Source organism: Poecilia latipinna, unplaced genomic scaffold (assembly GCF_001443285.1).
Source record: "Poecilia latipinna isolate Pla-1442-1.1 unplaced genomic scaffold, P_latipinna-1.0 Scaffold21, whole genome shotgun sequence".
Classification (NCBI taxonomy): domain Eukaryota; kingdom Metazoa; phylum Chordata; class Actinopteri; order Cyprinodontiformes; family Poeciliidae; genus Poecilia; species Poecilia latipinna.
The window spans coordinates 205,454-227,861 of NW_015112637.1; the positions used below are offsets into that span (position 1 = coordinate 205,454).

The 22,408-nt window shown below is 38.9% G+C and overlaps 2 protein-coding genes across 2 annotated transcripts in view; one reads left to right on the plus strand and one right to left on the minus strand.

The window, feature by feature from the left end:
- LOC106949352 (adenylate cyclase type 2-like) overlaps nt 1–17,748 on the plus strand; it is a 29,331-nt gene extending 11,583 nt beyond the window's left edge. The window contains exons 5-22 of the mRNA XM_015035541.1: nt 734–892; nt 1,053–1,185; nt 1,262–1,438; nt 1,548–1,591; nt 1,715–1,795; nt 2,525–2,594; nt 2,799–2,896; nt 2,981–3,065; nt 6,620–6,757; nt 7,589–7,708; nt 7,835–8,019; nt 10,261–10,345; nt 11,762–11,920; nt 12,163–12,309; nt 12,409–12,519; nt 12,616–12,730; nt 14,780–14,904; nt 16,276–17,748. Coding sequence (XP_014891027.1) covers nt 734–892; nt 1,053–1,185; nt 1,262–1,438; nt 1,548–1,591; nt 1,715–1,795; nt 2,525–2,594; nt 2,799–2,896; nt 2,981–3,065; nt 6,620–6,757; nt 7,589–7,708; nt 7,835–8,019; nt 10,261–10,345; nt 11,762–11,920; nt 12,163–12,309; nt 12,409–12,519; nt 12,616–12,730; nt 14,780–14,904; nt 16,276–16,428 — 2,185 coding nt within the window. The 3' untranslated portion in view covers nt 16,429–17,748. The remainder of the gene's footprint in view (nt 1–733; nt 893–1,052; nt 1,186–1,261; nt 1,439–1,547; nt 1,592–1,714; nt 1,796–2,524; nt 2,595–2,798; nt 2,897–2,980; nt 3,066–6,619; nt 6,758–7,588; nt 7,709–7,834; nt 8,020–10,260; nt 10,346–11,761; nt 11,921–12,162; nt 12,310–12,408; nt 12,520–12,615; nt 12,731–14,779; nt 14,905–16,275) is intronic.
- The window catches only part of dnah5 (dynein, axonemal, heavy chain 5), a 93,308-nt gene continuing 87,991 nt past the window's right edge, over nt 17,092–22,408 (minus strand). Inside the window, exons 87-88 of the mRNA XM_015035576.1 lie at nt 20,648–20,879; nt 17,092–18,885 (exon numbers count right to left, since the gene is read on the minus strand). Of these exons, the coding sequence (XP_014891062.1) occupies nt 18,734–18,885; nt 20,648–20,879 (384 nt within the window). The 3' untranslated portion in view covers nt 17,092–18,733. The remainder of the gene's footprint in view (nt 18,886–20,647; nt 20,880–22,408) is intronic.

A 22,408-nucleotide genomic window follows, 5' to 3' on the forward strand; every position in this document is an offset into this window, starting at 1 on the left:
TTTTTTTGTGTCTTTCAAGGGGTTAGTAGGATAGTTTATCGACGCTTTGAGATTTTTTTTTTTTTTTTTTTTTAAGGTTTTATTGGCTCTAGTGGCCTTTATTTGATAGTTAGTTGACAGGAAAGTGGGTCATGAGAGAGAGGGAAGACATGTGACAAAGGTCGCCAGGCCGGGAATCGAACCTGTGACGGCCACGTCGAGGACTGAGGCCTCCATATGTGGACTGTGCTTAACCCCTGCGCCACCACAGCACAGCCCATATTTCAGGAGTTTTAAACGTCCAGCAGTAGCAGTTTTGTTTCCCAGCGATGGGAACTTGCGAGGCAACTGATATGAAATTATTATAATACAGTTATTTGTAATAACTGTATTATAAAGGAGTATTTTAAAGAATTTTCTGTTTTTGTTTTAGTTTATGTTATTACACACCCGGTAACAAAATGAACTATAAGAGTTTAACTTTTATAGACACAATAAGTTATATTGAATTCTCTCAATTTCAGCAAAAATATAAACTATTCGGAAAACTCAGTGCATTTTATTGAGTCTGTATAAATTTGGTTTTCACTACTTACATGTAGATTTCTCCTTTTGTGTGCACATGTGCGTGGGAAGTTGTGTTTTCTACACTTTTGTTAAAGAAATGTGTTTATGAGGAAAATATTTTTGAACAGCGAAAGAAGGCATCGATTCTGATTTACCTAATTAAATACAAGCTTCTGATGCATTACAGAAAAGTACGAGATGCTACAGGTGTCGACATCAACATGCGTGTGGGCGTGCATTCAGGAAATGTCCTGTGTGGCGTTATTGGACTTCAAAAATGGCAGTATGATGTTTGGTCACATGACGTTACACTGGCCAATCATATGGAGGCAGGAGGTGTACCAGGGTGAGTAAAAAAAAAAAAAGAAACCTTGCTGTGGTAAATGTTCCATAAACTGATGGCTTTACAGTTTGATTCATCTATTAGGTCAAATTCTCTCGGTTGCAATATTCCTACTATTATTAAATATTACCAATAAATAAATGACTCGTCAATTCATTGCTAGGCGCGTTCACATCACATCAGTGACGCTGGAGCACCTTAATGGTGCTTATAAGGTCGAGGATGGAGATGGACAGGAGAGAGACCCTTACCTAAAGGAACATGGTGTCGTCACTTATCTTGTCATCAACCCAAAGGTACAGGACTTCCACTGAACGAACGTAATGCGAGGCAGTTGAGAAAATGCTTTAAAGTCCCATTACTTCCATTCAGGTGGAGCGTCGGAGCCCGCAGCATTATTATCGGCCCAGACACACTCTGGATGGAGCTAAAATGAGAGCCTCAGTCAGGATGACCCGCTACCTGGAGTCGTGGGGAGCAGCCAAGCCCTTTGCTAACCTGCACCACAGAGACAGCATGACAAACGAGAATGGCAAGATTAGCACCTCTGTGTGTATTTTTTATTTTTATGTTTTTCCATTCTAAACCAATGCCATTATGATGAGCGGTACATTTGTTGATGCCAACCTATCCTCTCCCTCTCTTGCTTTGTTTTAAGGTCGTGCCGAAGGGACAGTATCATTTCCAGAGTAGACCGGAACGGTATAAGCTCTGCTTTTATCAGTTAAACATTTATGCTAAGTTGCCCGTTGACTACATTTTCACTAAAGGCCTCGTTGTCACAGAACATATTTTCTTCCTGGAACTTTTTCTTTCCCTGTAAAGGACAAAGTCTCAGAAGAAACGGTTTGAAGAGGAATTCAATGAACGGATGATCAGGACGTTTGACGGAATAAATTCGCAAAAGTAAGTGTTTTTGAAAACCCTATTTTCATCGAACGCATTATAATCATAAAACGTTCTTGTCCGTGTTATATCCAGGGTTTCTACACCTTCCAGAAAAGTCTGAACTTTGATTTTATCATATTATAGGTCTTGCTAAGTATCCTTTTGAGTCACGTGTATTGTTTTTAAGTGAAAACGTCTGCTTTTGATTTCCCATATCTGAGCTTTAGTTTGACATTTGGCTATGTCATCCACTCTCGCTTATATTCTCTGTTTTCCCTGAAGTTCACAGTCAATGCAGTCATCTACCAGGAAACTTTCTTCTCCAGACAGCCTTTATAGAGACACTGATTTTATTTTCCAGCAGGACTTAGCGGCTGCCCTGTGGCACCAGGTGGCTCAGTGGCAGAGCAGGTGTACAGAGACCACTGTAGTGCCAAAGAAAGGACTTGGCAGCTGACTGCTCTGCCAAAGTAGTGGCGCTGTGCTTCATTTCTCCCTTATTCTGAAATGAGAGACAAAAAATATTGAACATTTTTTACAATACTAAAATTTTGCTAGGTGTACTTGTACAGATAATGGATCCTGCATACTTTCAAGGCAAATGTTTTAACATATACAGTAATTATTTTAAGTATCAGTTATATGACCATTTACTTTTAGGGTCTTTTCTATTTTGTCCAGTTATTTATTTATTTATTTATTTTTTTTTATGCTTGACTGTATTTTGTGTGACTTTTTTTTTCCTAGACAGTGGCTCAAGTCTGAGGACATTCAACGAATATCGCTGTTTTTTCACAACAGATCCTTGGAGAAAGAGGTAAACAGGGATCAGCCGCTGTCTGGGTGAAATCGATTACATAATGCATCAAAAATGGTCCCTTTTCGCTACATTTGCCTGCATTCAGTCTAAGATGTCATTGTAAAAATGCTGTCTGAGTACACAGTTGCAAAGCTGCTTAAAAAGATAAACAATTGTTGACACAATGAGTTTTTCCATTTTATTTTCTTTTGTCCTTTTTAGTACAGAGCAACAACCTTGCCTGCCTTTAAATACTACGTCACCTGTGCTTGTTTGATCTTTTTCTGCATTTTTGTCGTGCAGATCTTGGTCCTGCCAAAGTGAGTGACCTTTAATTCGTTATATATAATGTTTATTAGTCCATGCCATTGCAGAGCTAATTTCTGCATTTGTTTCTTTTTCAGAACGGCCGTTTTGGGAATATCATTTGGGATGGCCTTCCTCACCCTTTCCTTGATAATCTTCATATGTTTCGTTGGACACCTATTGGTGAGTGACGTCATTTTTCCTGTGTTCAGTTAAAACAAACATGTAGGCTTTGACAAGCCTACAAAGTGCTGTAGAGGAAAAAAGAGCTGCTTGTTAGAAGAAGAGTCATATCCACTAATAGAGTTGATCTTTAATCACTCTTGAAATAGTCAATAAAAATGTGCTACTCCCTGGTTTATATTAGTGCCAGGAAGTGACTATTCTTGAATGGTTTCCAGTCATCATTGTTTATTATCCGGTTCAGTTACTGGCCGTTTTGGTCTTTGAGGTGTAAATGGTTTTTGGACATCAGTAGCAGTACTAACAATCTTGTATTGCTATTTTCCTTGGAAATTAAACACAGGACGATATGAGCCTGTAGCCAACCATTGTTGTCTTTACTTAGTTGAGCTGGAGAAAACGGTGAGTTGTTGCTCAGGTTCAAAACCAGTGTTGATGCATTTTGTGTATTTGTATGAGCCATTGTTCTTGCATGACTGTCCTTGGATTTTTTTCCCCCTCCTAGTGTCATCAAAATAATGATAGGAAACAAGTTTTAGCCATTGCAGTTGGGTTATGCGCATTGACTATGAACAGTCAGCACTTTTGCTTATGATCCCCAGCAGCTGAATAAATCTTAGTTTGGAGAATTAGGCAAAAGTTCTCACGTGGGAGATGCATAAATAATAAAATGAATAATGTCAGTCTGTTAAAAGTATTGCAGCATTATGAAAAATCATGAAGCATTCTTCGACGGTGGTGGCAGTGAGGGTATTTCCAGAGGGTTGAATTAATAGGCCAAGGTGTGTACAGCAAAATATTTTGTAAGATGTGGCACGTCTGCATGCTGTGTCTAAGATGATGCAGCAGAATCAAATATTCCCTTTTTTTTTTTTTTTTTGTCGGGGCAGGGCAAAGGTACAAGAAGAGGAGATTGAACAAGCCGAGGAGACAATTTAGTACGATAGAAATCCGCTCGACATTTTTTTACTGAAACTGCAAAAACTTCTGAAAGACCAGGATGCAAATGCAGGGACAAAAAAAAAAAAAAAAAAAAAAAAAAAGGTTTTAAAAAAATAAAAGGTAATGTAAAATTTAAACGACTCCAGACTTACACATGTTGTTGTTCCCCCTGTTTTCTGAATGTTTTGTTCTTTAGCTCTGAACTCTGGTCTCTCTGAATGTTCCCTGAAAACTAACACAGCAGCTCTCCGTATCAAAAGTTAAACCTTGCAACATTAGTTTGTTTTTTTTATTATTATTTTTCAGTTATGTTTTACTTTGCAAAGTTTCCCTCTGGGATATCTGTTTTTGTGGAACACCCATATGCTTTTGAAAGGTTATTTAAGGTCTTTGTAGGATTGTATGTTTAGGTTTTTAGCAGCCGTTTCTCAAATAGAAACCAAATAAAAACCAACCAATAGAATGCCAAATAGAAGCTGCCCTTCACTGCATGTGGTTAGCAATGAGTCGCTTAATAGTGGGCACGTTTCAGGAAACGTTTTCTTTCACATACAAAATGTGTTAAGTTCAGACGTAAACTTTTGAATAGACTAATTCTATTAATCCAACATTGCATGTATTTGCATATTTAAAAAAAAAAAAAAAAAGAAAATCATTTTTTAGTTTACAAGTGTATTGTGCTTTGTACCAGATCTGCAGAATGGTTGGTGTAAACGCTTGTTTAAGTTCAGAATTCTGGTTTTCATATCTTTTTAAGTGCAGCTAATTTACACTGACAGGGTGCTCGCCTGCTGTTTTTCTTCCTTATTGAACACAGTCATAGGTTGACCATTAAAAGGAAAAGCTGCAATTCTTAAAGTGAGCAGCCACAGTACTGTTATTAATGAAAGGTAAGGTGAAGTGCATTGTTTGTCTCCAAGTAGTTAAAATTGTACGAGCTGAAGAACTGAGAAAGTTTGACAGGCCCAAACTGTGATTAGCAGATTGTGGGGTTGGAATATCTCCATGGGGTTGTTCTCCATTTGTAGTCATCAGCGGCAATCAAAGGTGGTTCAAAAAAGATAAAGTTGTGAAAAGGTTTAATGCTGGTAGAAAGGTGCCAGAATATACAGTGCATTTCAGGTTGTTGCATTTAAACCTGCAGTGGGGGTTTGGGGAGGGTGGGAGGGGGGTCATGCATGACTGGGCATCAGAACTGGATCAAAGAGCGATGGGAGAAAGTGAGTCGTATTTCTTTCACGTGGTGTGACTGGCAGAAAGTTCAGCTGGTAGACGCTACGATTCAGTTATTTTGCTTTTTTCCATCCTTGTGGATGGTGTGATTCTTTGGACAATGTTCTGCTGGGAAACCTTGGCTTTTCTCATTTAATGTGTATGTTATTTTGATATACTTCTTGATCACTCTTCTTTAGGCCTTTCTTTTATTTGGAGCTGTATTCTCTGATGGTTGTGGCTGTTCAGAAACGGTTTGAAGAGCACATCAACAAGCTGTGGAAGTGTTGACTTGGCCTCCAAAAATGTTCAGAACATAGTTCAGTCAACATTGTCTGGGATGATTTGGGTAAACAAGTTCAGCCCATCGAGGCTCCAGCTTGTAATTTACAGGACATAAAGGATCTTGTGCTGACGGCCCTGTACCAGAAACCACAGCAAACATTTGATCTAGAGGACTAAGGCCTCAACACTTCAGGGCTATTTTGGCAGCAAAAGAGGGACCAACACACTGTTGTGGACATGGGTTTAATGTTATGGCTCCTTGGTGTGTAGTTGATGCATTTTGTGTTATTTAGCACTGAAATCAAAAAGCCATCTACCTGGTCTACATTTTAAGTTATTACTAGTCTGGTACGTAATGCATTGTGGAATTATTGGCATGTTGGAACGTGATGTACATCCTTGAGCTACTCAAACTTATTAAAAATATATATATAATCATTTCCTCACTGTTCCACAATAAATCACACTAAGCTGCAGTTCACAGTGTTGTAAAAAAAAAAAAAAAAGAAAGTAAATCAATTGATTGACACGCGGTTTCATTCCATGAGTAAAAGGCTTAGCAATAAACATTATATAGACACAATAAAACCCTGTTCAGTGAAAGCTATGAAACAGTAAGAAGTGTTGAAATTTCTCCCAAAAAAGCAATCTTACATACAAACAGCCCGGTAAAAAAAAAAAAAAAAAAAAGAAAAAGAAAAAAAAAGAGGAGGGAATTCTGTTGATATTCGAATAACTATTTGCTGATTTTGATTTTGTTTCAAAGTGTAATCACATGTGCTAATTTTGTGCCACGGTTTCCACTCGTCTTGAAAAACGATGAAAGGGTAGAATTACTTGAAAAGCCATCTGAAGCTGTGGGTCTCTTAAAATGTTTGGATCGGTGCTGCTGAAGCATTTAAATCAGATTCAGTGAAAAGAACTGTAATATATTTCACCCCTGAGCCAGTAAATAGTAGTGTGTTGGTTTTCCTCATCCACATATATAACTTGCACTATTTAACTTTTAAAACTACCAGTTGTGTTTGATCTGTGGGGTCTTTCTGTTCTGTGGCTGTAAAATCCTGTGGCGTGCCAAGCTTGATCCCGTCTTGTGTTTGTGTTTGTGCTTACAGCACTGCAATAAAAGTGCATCTACTTCTTGGATGTGGCTGCTGAGGTCATCAGTTATTATTGCCAACAAGCCTTGGCCCCGCATCACTCTCACCATGACAACCACTGCTCTAATACTCATAATGGCAGTCATCAACATGGTAAGCTTTTATGTGCAGGTACTGCTCTAAGAAAGAAGTTACACCTCGTCGACTTCACACCCTATGAAGTATCAGTCTTAAAAACGTCGCCCTATTTTTTGTGCGACTCTAGTAATATTAGAGCGGAATGGAGTTAATGTTTTATGCGTGATTTAAATAAACAGATTTTGTTGTTATGGCTTTTAAAGAAAAATAAGCACATTTCCCTTTAAAAAAAATGGTATATACGTATATTCATGAGTACTATATCTTCACTGCTCATATCCATGTCGACCTTATTTCCCAACACTGATAAGAGGACAATATATAGCATGTTTATTGCTCATTACTCATCAATTTATAGGTGTGTCTGATTGAGTTTTACTTTTTTGGAGACTAAAGACGAATACATAAAGGCTCCGACGAAGGGGGGGAGCAGTAGCCTGAGGCGTGAGACGGGGCTGGCTGTGTGATAAAACACGGTGTCAGGACCCCTGGGTTAGACCTTCACACAAATCGATTCCAGAGATTATAATCATGTTTTGCGTCCGACACGGGTCAGACGCTCAGGGCGGGTGAACCAAATTATCTACCCTTTGCTCAGTGGGACAGCAATCCTTGTTTTATCCTGCAGGTTCCCATTAATGGACATTATTGAATGGTTGTCACAATTGGCCTCTAACAAGATTGTATTTTTGTCCTGCAAGTCTTAATTCTGGCTTGTTCTTCTTATACACATATACCGACGAGAAAAGCACACAGATGAACTGTTTTATTGTCTGTTTTTTTGTTTTGTTTTCTTTACTTTTGCAAGGAAGCAATAATACGTTTTAATGTTTGATTTTCATCTAGTTCTTTTTGGAAGACGACATATCACCTCCGGTTCTGCTTTACAACTCCTCTAACGAAACGCTGCTTTACCCTACTGGGCAGCTTATAAACTTCTCGGGCAAAAACAATTATTACCTCCCCGTAAGTGTGTGCAAATCAATTTTTATGAGAATAATGGTCATTGTTTCTCTATTTCTTGCTTTCATTATTTTCATTATGCTGGAATTAATCTCCATCTCCGTCTGTCAAACCCTCTGTGCTGCTCAGTATTTAATTTACAGCTGCATCCTGGGCCTGATCTCTTGCTCGGTGTTTCTGAGGATAAACTATGAGCTGAAGATGATTATAATGTTGACCGCAGTGGTGATCTACAACATTATTATTCTACAAACACATGCCTCTCTGCTGGACGAGTACAGCAGATTCCTGTACAAGACCGAAAGCATCGACAGGTAGGTGGAAGGAATGTACGTGAGGCAATCATTAGAAGGCAAAGCAACAAACTTCTGTCTGTTGCACACCTCATTACGTAAGCCTCATTACAGAAAGAAAACGGCTCTAGTACAAGGTTCATTATGTTCTGTTAATTACTTAATAACAATAAAAAAAAACACGTAGCAGATTAGAGGTAAATATCAGGCGAAACCACATTAAAATAAAGCAAACTAAACATTTTCATCAAATTAGTGATCCGGGAGTCTTGAACTGCATGTTTTGAACTGCAGCTTGGAGACTGGTGGGTTTAAACACATCTACAAAAATGTACAGCTCTGGAAGAGCCCTTCTGAGTCTCGGTGAAAAATTCAGTTTATGTATGCCAGCTGGACATCAAGCACACGTTGGCATCTCTCGCCAGTGATTAAATGGGAATTAAGCCCGAGTGACATACTGCAGGCATTCATAATAGGTGAATGCATCACACTCCCATTTTACTCATTTCATGCGTTTTACAGTGTCAGAGTGCATCAGGAAATTGGTTGCTTCTAAAGGTTAGCAGAACAGTGCACGACTTATGAATGAAACTAGTTATTATATGACAAAGTTTATTGTTTCCTATACTTTGGATGAACGGTGTAATAGTTGGCGTATTGTGTCATGGTACATTACCTTAGCCATAATTCCAGCATTTAATTCATTTCTACAAATGAAAGTTAAATACTCCGTCTAAAGTCCAGGAGTTTCCCCCCTAAGTTGTGAAACCGTCTGAATTATTCAGCTTGTTGATGTCAGCAAATATTCATCAGTGCTGACAGAGTGTCTGCATAGTGTAGCTTGAGATGCGGCTGTGTCATTGTTGAATTAATGCAGCAGGATTTGAGTGACACTTGTTTATGTTCTGTTGGAATATATGTGCAGAATGTACAGGATCTCTTCTTTCTTTTTATATGTGTGGCAGCCTGGTGATGATGCTGCATATAGCTTCAGATTTACAAAAGTGCGATGCTGCAGCTTCATTTACCCAATAGATCATTTATCCAGTAGGCAGATAATTTCCCAATGCCATCAAAGAAAATGTCCAATGGAGTAACTGGGGGTGCTAATGAATAAAGATGGATGTGAAGTTCTCATATTGAGGTGGCTGATATTATTGTCATGAGATATGACATCGTTTGTAGTTCAGTCCCTTAGAAAATCCCGCTGGCATCAATGAGAATTTTTTTAAATAATAAAAAAACTGAATTAATCTTGCATGTATATATTGATCCGATGACTTGCCTTATGATTAATGTGGCGGAAACTTGAACAGAGTCTCCCAATTTGGAAAATATGACTTGAGAGAGGCCATAATTCATAAAAAGCCAGGGAGCTGATGAAGACCTAACTCAACCAAATTTGAATAAGTCCCCTTTCTGTAGATATTCAATGTATCTTCTTTGCTATCTGCTGAATAGCCTTCATGTTTAACATTCCTTTAGTTTCCCAGCATTACAATGTCAGCATATATGTGCAACTTCATGTATGTCATTCTTTTTTTTCATTCATGGTGCACGTTCTTACATAACACGATATGAGTTGTTATGGTTTTAGTGGAAAATGTTGGTTTATGTCTCAGTTTTTCAAGCACATAACAGGTTTTAGAATTGAACATGCCAGGTGTAAAAACACATTAGAAAAGCCTCGGCTTCACTCTAGCTGAAATGCACCTAAGTAACCACTATCTTTGTTACCGTGTCCTTGTCATGAGCTGATTACTTCTATTCAGATCACATTTTTCCATTTATATTGTAAAAAGGAATGAACTGATTGGGCAATGCTATTTTTTTCATGATTTCTGGTAAGCTGAGAGTTAGACTGGAACAGGGATTCCCGAATGATACAAGATATGTTTGCATTAAAGAAGACGCAGTAGTCCTCTGTTGGAACTTCGTTTTGATTTTGAGAAGTAGCTGTAGCGAACGACCGTGCACCATTACAGTGGAAAGCAGTCAGTAAAATGTCAATAGTAAACAAGCTCGCAGCAAAGCAGAATTGACAGTCAAGACTGAGTGGCAGCTCAAAATAAAACGCTCTGCTAAGCATTCATAAAGCGCGTCAGTGTTGATTGTGATCTTGATTTGTAATTAGCTTAATCTCATCATTTTCTCTTTTAATTTTTCGCTCGCTCTTCATTAATCCGTTTTCATTAGTTAGCTTTGCTATTATCTGCGAAATGTCTAACAAACACAATGTTTTTCACTTCTTTGCTCCTGAAGACCAGGAGTTCTCAAGGACCTGAAGACTATGGGCTCTATCTCTCTCTTCATCTTCTTCATCACACTGCTCGTCCTTGCTAGACAGGTAAGCTTCGATTTGATTTAAATGAGCCGATGCTCAGCTGATGCACAGCTTTTAAAACACGTCCCAGAATACACCTGCACCTTTTTTTTTCCTGTGTGTACTTGTTTGTTTATGCAACTAAGCTTTTTTCAGTCTAAAAACATTTTTCTCGTTTCCTTTCAATCCATTCTTCCTGCTCTGTGCTCCCTATTCCAAATATAGCTTTGTCTTCCTAACTCCCTTTCTGCGTCACTCCATTGTTTTCCTTAGTCAGACTATTTTTATTTAAATGCTCAGAATTACCCATACACAAAGTTAATGAGGCCCCTGGTTCGTTTTTATTTTTTTCTTTTCTTTTTAAGACACACATTAAGTTGTTTGCCTAATTACAATCTATGGGATAGTTTGTCATGATTGTTCATCTTCTCCCAGAACATCAGGCAAACAAGTCAGGAAACTAAATCTGAAAATCATTCATCACAACATCAACTTATTTTTGCCTATAATTACTCCGTCACAGAGTAATTAGAATCCATCAACTGTACTAGATTCATAATTCCTGAATTTCAAACCAGAGATGGGACTAAGGATGCTTTCTGAGCATCCTTATTGTTTGATGTATTCATACTAGGTAAAACATTAGAACATTAGCATTCCTGTGGATTCTAAAGAGGCTTTAGTTTCCCTCAAAGGTATGCCACCAGGTTTCAGAGAGCTACACTGAAGTAACCACCTCATTTTTGTTTATTTTCACAATGTCTCATGTTACTTCAAAGGGTTTTTTTTTTTTTACCAGAATAATGTGGGTTAATGTGATGGATTACCACCAAATAGTACGCAATTGCGAAGAGTAAAAGACATGATAGATGGATTTATGGACTTATGGATTAGTGCGGGCTTTGCGCCTTTATAGACTGAAATGTGTGCTCATTGAAATAACTCAGATATTCCAGATAGTTTGGATAGAGATCATATCCATCAGAGACCATCGGTTATTAGGTTTCGAACTTGGCTCATTCCTCTGTTTTAATTTGAAAAACTATTCTTTTCAATTAAATATTCAATCTGTGATTAATCCATGATGTGCCCCTTGTTGTTGCATCATATTTAACAAACTAAATGTTTCGAGTGCGAAAGACTTGACTACATACATTATTCCGACCAGAGAATATCACACACCGAGTGTGTCCTTTATTGGATTCTTCACACATCATAAAAAAAAAAGACTTTTTGAAGGGATAACAGATCATTCAAACAAACCTCCACTGATTACCGCTTCCACTGCGATTGTTTTTTTTTCTAATGGCAGAACTGAAACTGACTTGTCTTCAGTGTTGCTGTCCATATTTATGTCAGATTCTGTTTTTCTGTGCTTCCTGGAAGCAAGCTTTACAGCTGTACCTCCAGTCTCTTCACCTCTGTGTCCTCTTGTAACAGAATGAATATTACTGTAGGTTGGACTTTCTCTGGAAGAACAAGTTTAAGAGAGAATGTGAGGAAATAGAAACGATGGAGAACCTCAACCGGGTTTTGCTCGAGAACGTCCTGCCTGCACACGTCGCGGAACACTTTTTGGCTCGCAACTGGAAAAATGAGGTTGGCATTTGTTTTCCTATTTGCCCATGATATATTTGTATCATGACAAACATGCAAACTGTTCACTACTTCTATGCAATCCATCCTAAAATTAAGTTATCTCTCTTTTTCCCCCCACACAATATTTCTTAAAAAACTTGTGCATTTGCTTGAAAAACTTTTTACCCGACAGACAAAAAACAAAACAAAACAAAAAAAACAGAGAAATTGACAACTTGTGCAACTCATCCGTTGTCCTGCAGGATCTGTACCACCAGTCTTATGACGTGGTGTGCGTCATGTTTGCCTCAATCCCAGACTTTAAAGAGTTCTACACTGAATCCGACGTCAACAAGGAGGGATTAGAGTGTCTAAGGCTTCTCAATGAAATCATTGCCGACTTTGATGAGGTAAATTACCATCGGTTAGAATTAACACAACATGCGCCTCATGGGTGTGATCTTTATTTGTTGTTAATATTTTATCATTTCATGTTTTTTTGTGTGCAGCTCCTTTCCAAGCCTAAATTCAGTGGCGTCGAGAAAATAAAGACCATCGGCAGCACTTATATGGCAGCTACTGGACTGAATACATCGTCTGTGACAGAGTTCACTACCCAGGTAGACGACTTCTTCTTATTTATGTTGTTTACCTGACTGCCATTAAACATGCTGCTCTGCAGTAAAAAGCATAGTGTAAGTGGCGTTTTCTTGCAGGAGGATGACAGACAGTATATGCACTTAGGAACTATGGTGGAGTTTGCATTTGCCTTGGTGGGAAAGCTGGATGTCATCAACAAACACTCATTCAATGACTTTAAACTCAGAGTCGGTGAGTATCGCAGAGAATAAAACAAAGACTGTGTGAATGTAATTTAGTCTAAATGGAGGTAAATCTCAATAAATTAAAATACCATTAAAAGTTTGTTTATTTTTGTAGCTCAATTCAAAACGTGTAACTCGCACAGGGGGGGATATATTTCAAGTGTTTTATTTATTTTAATTCAATGACTTTAAACTACAGGTAAAAAGAAAAAAAAACAGCTTAGTTTCTCCAAAAATTTAAATATTACTGAAGACCAGTATTAAAGGATTTATCTCCCAACACAGAATCTGTATGGTCTACAGGAAGACTGCTGGTCCAGCAGTTGTCCAGCTGACGGTCATTCACACTCTCCACAAGGAGGGTAAGACAGAAGGAGCAATTGTTGAAGAAACTGACTCGTCAGTGTGCTGTATGCAACCATAACAGTGGAAAGTTAATTGGGGGAGGAAATTAACTCCCTGAAATTAACTCCCTGAGAGGACCTGTAATCAATGTTTCAAGAACCAGGTCAGGTCAATGAATCCAATGTATTACAACTGTCGCTTTCCTCATGCGGAGCCTCTTGTGAGCCAGAAACAACTTTAAAAGTGTCTTACCAAGACCGAAGGAGAGCAGTCGAGTCTTTTTTGGGTGAAAACAAATTTTCTATCTCACTAGGAAGATCAAGATCCCAGTGTCTTGAGGACTTTTATTGCTCTTGGCTAATATTTTCACAAACCAGAATTAATGCTTGAAATATATTACGGTTTGACCTTAGGTACTTAACCCTCCCGCAGGTCTTAAGAGATGAGGCATTTGGACCCCACGAGCTTTTTACTCTGTGCGTGGTTCAGTGGGGTCGCACAGACCCCATGTGTGCTTTTACAAGTTTTTTTGTGTGTGGTTTTGGGAACTGACAATCTGACGGGACACCCCCATCCTGCTTCCCAAATGTGTAACCATGACATCTACTGCGGTCCTCCTGAGTGTCGATGTAAGAACACTGTCGATGTAAGGGTTAAGTAACTTTGTGATGCTCTTTCTTAAGTTGCACCTGTAGTTTTTTTTTTTTTTTTTCTGTCCCATTGCTGTTCCTAAAAGTCATAGTAACCTCAGAGCAATTTAATCATATTTTTCCAGACATGACCAGTAAAATATCACATAACAATGATGCTGTTTAGCAGAGATTGATAGAGAAAGGTTAGGAGAGTTTTACAAGTACTGTCTTTTCTGCTCAGCATAAGATGTGTTCAAAGTAATCCATTTAAACTTAAACTTGCTATTGTGTACACTCCATTGCACCGAGTGGTAAATGTCACGGAAATGTGATTTTACCCCCTTCCCGTCCTGCCAAAATAGCTAATGTCTCTGCAGCGACCGTACGCTAAACACCACTGTTCTGAAAAAGTCATGGTCTTGGTCGGGAAGAGAGGCACGTCCAAGCTCCCTGCGAGCAGTAAGACTTAGTTTGCTACTTCCAACATGGCATTGCAGGTCTCAGCATGAGATGCTCCATTAACTCAGCAGTGTGCAAGTGTGTGACTGGATGACTGTACATCCCTGCTGCTTCCAGACTGGACCTAAAAACCCCCATGAGGAAAGAATACTTGTCTTGCTACTCTGGAAGTGTTCAAAGCCAATGGCTGGGTGCCTTTTTACACGCGTCTGCTGTCCGTTTCCCACAAATCTGGGTACAGTCTTTAATTTGCATGAAAAGCTGGAGCTGAAGGTCTAATAGTGTTGGGGATTAAGGGCTCTGCTGTGCTTAGCTTCCAGTGTTGTGACAAAATCTTGTGAAAAGCTTTGCTTCCTATCACAGCAGAGGGTTTTCTTTTTTTTTTTCAAACTACTCTCAGTAGACCTATAATACCACTTAAACAAGATGATGAGATCCAGAGTAAAAAAAGACGAAATTTATGTCTTTTAGACAGGAAATTACAAAGAAATAAAGCATATGTGACAAAAATACAAGCTAACAATTTTTCAGACCTTACAATAAATATTTTAGTTATTCTTGAGGAATATGATAAATTAAGATGTATCTGAAGAGCTGAGTTTGCCTTGTTCTCCAATCAGGTATTAACCACGGTCCAGTGATCGCTGGAGTCATTGGAGCTCAGAAACCTCAGTATGACATCTGGGGAAACACAGTCAACGTAGCCAGCAGAATGGAAAGCACTGGAGTCCTGGGGAAAATACAGGTGAGTGACATGAACTGGCTTCCTTCGTTTTTTTCTTTAGCTTTCATACCATGTTGGTCTAAAATATCACATTTAAAACTTGCATTCAGGTCCTTAGTTTTACATATGGCTAACAAATAGTCCTTACAAATTAGGTACATAGGTAGAACGATATGTACAGCAAGTCAAAAAAAAAAGGGCTATGAAGTAAAAGAGCTGAACACATTTGTTTCTCTAGAAAATAAGGATGTAAAAAAACAGTTAATAGTAATAAGATGCGCCTACATGGAGGATTCCTTCACATTCCATGTTAAAATTCCTCAGTTTTACACTGATTCTCCAAAGTTCTGTCTACTTTTAGGGATCAGATCTATTTTTCCACACTAATCTAGACCTGAAAAACGAGTAAATCAAATTTCCAGATGGCACAGAAACACTATAAGTCAAACAGTAGCAATAAAAAATACACTCCAAAATCGGATCAAAACCAATGTTATAACTTTGAAAGTAAATTTACATCTACGTTCAACAAAGTTAGTACATTAAAAAAAAAAAAAAGGAGACTGACATGTCGAAGATAAAACTTTGTCCCTCCACATGTGCGGTTTATGGCAGAAAGGACATCTTATCATCTCAACATCCCCCGACACCTTAAAATCTTATACTGGCTTCCTGTCTGAGCACCGATAAGATGTAATGTTTTTCTATCACACGGCATGTTGCTGTTGCCACCGTTTAGTCTTCGGAGAGCTGTATTATACTCCCCAGCTTGCACACATTCAGTATAGCCATCTGTTGTGCAGTGCAGCGCAGCACAACTGCAGTCCTCCTGATTTTCTTCTGGCAAATGGCTGCTGATATTTACAGATAAGGGATATTAAAAAGAAATGCTGTGAACTTTCCAGGTGATCTTCCCCCCTTTCATTTTAACAATGTTACCTCATTTCAGTACCTGCAGAAAACATTTCTTATTTTTGTTTATGAGTACTTCGTGGTCTTTATTGTGCCATAACCTGCTGTTTTTTGGGGGTTTTTTTAACACGGACATTTCATTGCTCTCTTATTGCACATTTTTGCTGCGTAGACATGTAGTTTTATGAATAAGTTGTGAAATACACTGTGATCTCTTCTCTCTTCCCTCTAACAAGAAATGTAAATATGAAACCAATAATGTTTGCAATTGACTTAAGCATAATATGCAGATATATGTATATACATATTTGTACAATAAATGATCCCAATCTGGTCTTTGAAACCACAACAGAAGAAGTGCCATGCAAATGTATTTTTCACAAAACTCAAAAAGAGGCAGACCCTGACGCTTCCGGAGGAATGCGATCCAGTCATGTAAAATGAGCAAAGCAGCCTTGACTCATGCGTTTCTCCCTCTAGGTGACGGAGGAGACAAGTCGCATCCTTCACAATCTGGGCTACACGTGCTCTTGCAGAGGGATCATCAATGTCAAAGGCAAAGGAGAGCTCAAAACCTTCTTTGTGCACACAGAGATGACGCGCTCACTGTCCCAAGGGAACATCATGCCGTAAGACTGAATCAGAGCATCTGCATCGATGCAGGTACAACCAAAGGTCTTTGATCGGGGGCCAAGGAACTATCTTCGAAGAGCTTCGGTAATAAAAACAAGTGCGACTCAGGAAGAAATCTGACTGACAAAGAAGGAAAAACAGATTTTACTATCACTTCGCAAAATAACTATGCCACAGATCTAGTATTCATTTAGTCCTTTCCGTAACAGAGGGCGTTTGTTGGACAGCAATTAGGTGGGAAACGCTACGATTATGATGCAATTTGAATGTCACAGCTGAAAAGCATTCAGGCTTGATGAAAAAGAAAAGTTTCAGACGTTCCGAACCAGTAATTGCGTAGCTCTGTGGCGCTTGTCGCAATCACTGGACACCCACAGAAACCCCCTGCATTGATGCCAGCCGCACCACAGCAAGTCTCACTTTTTTCAGGGAACGGGACACTCGGGGGGTTGCAGAATAACATGTTTGGAAAACTCCAAAGCACTTTCACGGAAAATGCATCAGCGGAATTTTTAAAGGACTGACGGCACCACAAACACCGGCTTGTCGCTGGTGTTATGAATGTAAATTTTTGCTCCTCTTAGAAGTATTTTGAAATGCTACAAATCAAGCATTAAAAAGAAGAAGCAGCAGAAGTCCACTTCAAGGATGAGGCTTGTCTTTAAACAGAAGAAGGCAACACGGTTTACAATGGATACTTCTGAAACCTGTTAAAACCACAAAGTCTTGGATGTATCCTACAGACACTCCAGAATATTCTGAAATAGTCCTACACACTAATCATCTTGTCTGTATTATCAGAAGTGTTATTTGTCAACTCCTGCTGGAAGCGGGGGAGTTTGAGGCCAGACGCATAACAGTTTGTGAGACAGTTGTACATGTTTCCCCATCCAGAATGTAGATCACGATTCAAACTGAGAACTAAAAAGCATGCAGAATTTTTCTAAGACTGACCATATAAATCTGCCAAAAAAATGTGATATTTTGCTGTCACCGTTAAACGTTCAGGTTAATGTGGTCGGGATGCTGATCGACGCGTGCCGGTTTTCGAAGGGAATAATGGGGAAGAATGGGCAGAATGTACCTTTTGAAACCAAACAGGAGTTGTGGAAGTTAACAGTGCTTTTCGGTTTTAATACACTTTCATGCTCCTGGCCTCTGTTGCATAGACCTGAGCCAAACAAACTCAAAGAATTTCAGAAAAAAATTCTAATTATTTCAGTGTAAATATTTTAGTTTTGAGTAGATAAAGCCTGATTTATGTACATGATAGGTTTAGTGTGTACGGTTGTTTTGTAAGAAAAGATACAAAATATTCCTCAAAAAAAGTTTTTTTTTTTTTGTTTGTTTTTGGATGATGCTATTGTTATTTTTTTTGTAAAAACTTCAATAAAGTTTCTATGTAATTTAGTTCATCTAAGCTCTTAAACACATGTAGCCTTCTTAGATCCTTGACAGGATTGTGCTGCTCTTACATCTAATGGCGGGACAGTGTAAATAATCCCAGCATCCTGCACTGATGCGTCTTGTTTTCTCGAAGCAGGCTGCACCAGCTGGTGACGTCAACATAAAAAAAACTTCCTGGTCTACCTTTTGAATGCGGTGAACACTTGACCCGATGAGTCTAGACTCATCAGGGTCGGAACTAAATCTTTCTGTAAAGCTTTTTTTTTTTTTTAAATCTCGAGCTCATTTCACAACATCAATACAATCTGAAATAGAGACAGTAAAAGTAGGCACATTGAAGATAACCTTCCCCCCACCCATCTATTGACATGAACAGAAATTATGTGATAAGTTGTATCACCGTTACTGAGCTCATAAAGACAAAACACATCTTAAAATCAGACTATTTATCAGCTCATGTTCACATCTTATCCTCAGACACCAAAGTTGTAGCCTACACTGCCTCCTTTCACTTTATGAAAACATTGAATGCAGGTAAACGTGTTTGTGTTTAATGCACGCACGGCTTTATTTGAAAGTGGTATCTAAACTCTACATACTTACTGCATTAAACAATTCTGAGTCGTTTAAAATGGGACAACTATCAGGACCTGATGTAATTTTTTTTTTTCAAAAATCTTTAATATTAAATTTATCTTACTACAAAATTCCCATCAACATGATGTATCTCTAAATAGAAAATCAAACTTAAAAGGGTCTTTAGAAGAACATTTTTCTACTGCATGGCTAAAAACTTTACACTTGATTATTTACGGTTAATCCTATTGAGACACAAGGTCCTGTTTCTATAGGTGACTGGTGTTATGAAGTCGATATGTTGTGTGTTTACGTAAAGAAATCATTTAACATCACAGAGCAGAGCCACGCCCCTGAGGATCCAGTGTTCTGGATGCAGGGAAGTTTTCAGGTCCACAGTGGAGATGTAATTCATGTCTGTCCTTACCGGCTTCTTGTAAATTGGACAGGAATAGAGGCGCGAATCCTTCACACCTGCACCACAGAGCAGAAAGGAAAAAAAACAAACAAACAAACAAACTTGTAATTCAACAGTTTTCTGTAAAGAGAGCAGCAGCTGGTAAAATGATCTCTCTTAATTAAAGATCTTTTAAGTGGAAGTTTCTGAAATATGAGCACCGGTGTGTTGCACCAGAGACATCCAGCTGTGTTTGACAGCACATCTGTTTTTATGAAAACCAATCAACAAAATTACTCAAATTAGGACAACATAGTTAGTTCCTTTTTCAGCAGCAGTTTGTTTACAGTTTTTTTTGGGGGGGCTGCAGGTTTGCGCTTCATTACTTATTTATCATAACATAATAAACTGCTAGATGTTGCTTGAGTGTCCCTCATCAACTCTTTCTTAAGCAGCTACAGACTGAAGAAGCTGATCCAGTTCAGCAAAATGGAAAAGCTTCAAAACGGCTTAACATTTTTAGGTAAAACACCTTCATGAATGTTGATGTAGAGTATTGTTTTAATCCCGATGCTCCTTGGCACACAAGTTGTATTTTTATATACTGGCAAGAAAATTTACAAAAAAATTGTTTCACAAAGACAGAAGTACACACAAGACAGGTCAAGGAAAAATATGTGGAGTCTTGGACATCCACAAAACTGACAGAGTAGTTAAAACCAGCATTAATCAGAGAGACAGCCTAGGGCCCCATAGTAATTCAGACATCCACATCCCAGGTGGGAGAATCTGTTACCAGGACAACAGTTAAATGGGCATTCCGCAAATCTGGCCTTTTTCGGAAGACTGAAAAGAAGAGGGCTAAAAGAAAGCCATGAGAAGTCCTCTGCCCTTCCCCATAAGCCATGTAGGAAACACAGCAAGCATCTGGAGGAAAAGGTTCTCTGGCCAGCAGAGCCCAAAATAGAACCTGACCTACATGCAAAGCTGAAGAAAAACAACCACTGTATACAGTATCACGCTCAGCATACAATTGCCATGGTGCAACATGAGCATGACGGAGTCATGCCGTGGAGTTGAAATGATAGGGGATCGTTAGGAGAACCTTAAAAAGCTGAAGATTGGAAACTAGAGTGGAGATTCACCTTCCAACAACACAGCAATCCTAAAGCCACTGTAACCAAGGCTACGGTTAAATGTTTAGATGAAAGCATACTTATCTATTTGACTATTAGTTGTTAAAGTCAAATTTCAGATCTAAATCAAATCAAATACCACTTATATATATATATATATATATATATATATATCAGCTAAATCACAAAATAACAAAATGATGGCAGTGCTATAAGACAATCATGTTGAGACTGATTTTGTGCTATTTGGAAAATGGGTAAATGTTCCCAAATTAATGACTTAATTTTCTCCTCAGTTTGTAAGCTTGCTGGGAACATTTCAAGTCATTGTAACGATGGGTTTACAGTCCCTCCTGCACTGCATACAGTCAGCATGATGTCAGTGTAAAAGCCCAGGAGCAAAAAGTTTACCAGCGGACGACTGAATGAGCCGCGTTAATCATCTTTCAGTCACTGTAAGATGTTGCTGCACTCTGGCTTTATCTTGAGCAAATACTGTGGCACAAACTTGCTGAAAATGTGTTCCCTGACATCATAAACAACATTAAGTCTGCTTGACATTTAAATGCTGCATGTATCCAGTGACTGTGTGGGATGAACACCATGAAGAGAATTCAAGATCCTCTTACGGTAGGGCAGGATTAAGGCTTGTGCATCAATTCTGGACCCCCTTCCCCTCCCAAACCCGACCTGGAAGCCTCACCGTTATTCTCGGCGTACATCCTGATCACAGGCATCGCCTCAAAGAGGACTTTGGGCTTGGAGTCGACAAGCTTGCAGCCACGGCGGTCCCAGCCGGCCCCCTCCAGGTAGAGGCCGTAAACGTACACTCCCTCCGCCGGTGGCTGGGTGATGTCATCCTTCATCCACTTGGTTACCTCGTTGCACAGCGCCATGCGGTCCAGGGCCCAGCCTTTGTTGGCGCGAGTGATCTCCTGGGAGCGCGCGAAGAAACAAATCTGCCGGTTAAGGTCATAATGTTCCAGCTACAGCACTGATTCAAATCAGATGGAAGGACAGCAGTAAAGCTTTGAAAGTAGGATATAAAAATAGAGTATGTTGGAATCACTGTAATCTTGGAAGAAATGAAAAAAAAAAAAAGACAAGAAAAATATTTTTGCGACTTTCACCACGTATTGTACACAAACTGATCAGCCTTTTCATGTAGTTTGTGTTTTTTCAGAGCTCCAATTGATCAACTAGAAGCCAGAAAAGGTGGCTGTTTTCAAGAGTTCACATTAGTTCTACAAATCTGCTCCCAGTAAAAATGCAGACAGCTCCATCATCAATGACTCCCGTCTCTGAAGAGCTGGGGATTTTCTTTGGCGCAGAAGGAAAAATAAACCAAAAGTCAGACACAGAAACCTGACACAAATACGAAATGACCCCAACTTCCTCCCACTGCAACCCGTAAAGAGCAAAAATAAATCGATGTCGGCTCTCGAAGCACAACTGAAAGTTCTGAGTTTTAGTTCATAAACGTGCAGGTGAAACTTGACATAATAGAAATCATTTGATTTTGTCAGCTGAATGTCTCTGTGTTCAACATACAATTATTTGCCCAGAACTAGACATGAAGGTTGAAGCTTTTCCATATAACTGCTAATTGTTGCTTATTCTGGCCAGAACTCCCAGATATATTAGCATTCAGACTATCCTATGCAGTGAAATGTGTAGTTGTTCTTTTAAGGGAATCGATAAACTCCATGTATCCAACATAAATCAGGTTTTGAGCTGGATAATGATGTACGTAGCACGTTGCATCCTCTAAAGTCAATCTCATTTCAAAAGTACTTTTTGACCCTAAAGAGAAATTAAATGTAACTCATTAATTCAAGGTTCTTCAAAGAGTTGTAGTTGATAGCGTGGACTGTAGGCAGGAAGGAGCTCCTGCAGCAGTCTGTATTACAGCAAAGTAGACAAGGCCTCTGACTGAAGACAAGAGGAAGTCCATAATGGTCTTAATACATGATCCATATGAACTCTGTCTCTCATCTGTCAAAAAGAATCAAATGTTCAATTGGCCCTTGCTCTGCCTTTGGTGCTCAGGTTTAATTATTGAGCACGATATTCAGCAAGGCAACTGACACTGTTAGGTCATCATTAGCTCTGATTATAGCACACATTAGCATGTATTTACAGTAAGCAAGAGAAAATGAATGATTAGATCTTTTCATATTTTAGAGCTGCATTTAAAAAAACAAAAACAAAACAAAACAAAAAAACATAAGTTCACAGTCCATATATCTCAAGTTTGCTGTAAGGGAGTTCAAGGTCTTTTGATGCAAGAGCCCTGTCACCTTTAGTTTTCAGCCCTGTACGTGGCACACCCAGCAGGCTTTGGTCACAGGACCTCAGGGAACTGCTGGAGATGAGTGAACTTACGAGTTGCATCAGTTTCCGTCAGCATGTCATTTGTCACACAGAGAAGAGCTGTTTTTGTTAAAAGAGCTCCATGGGAACC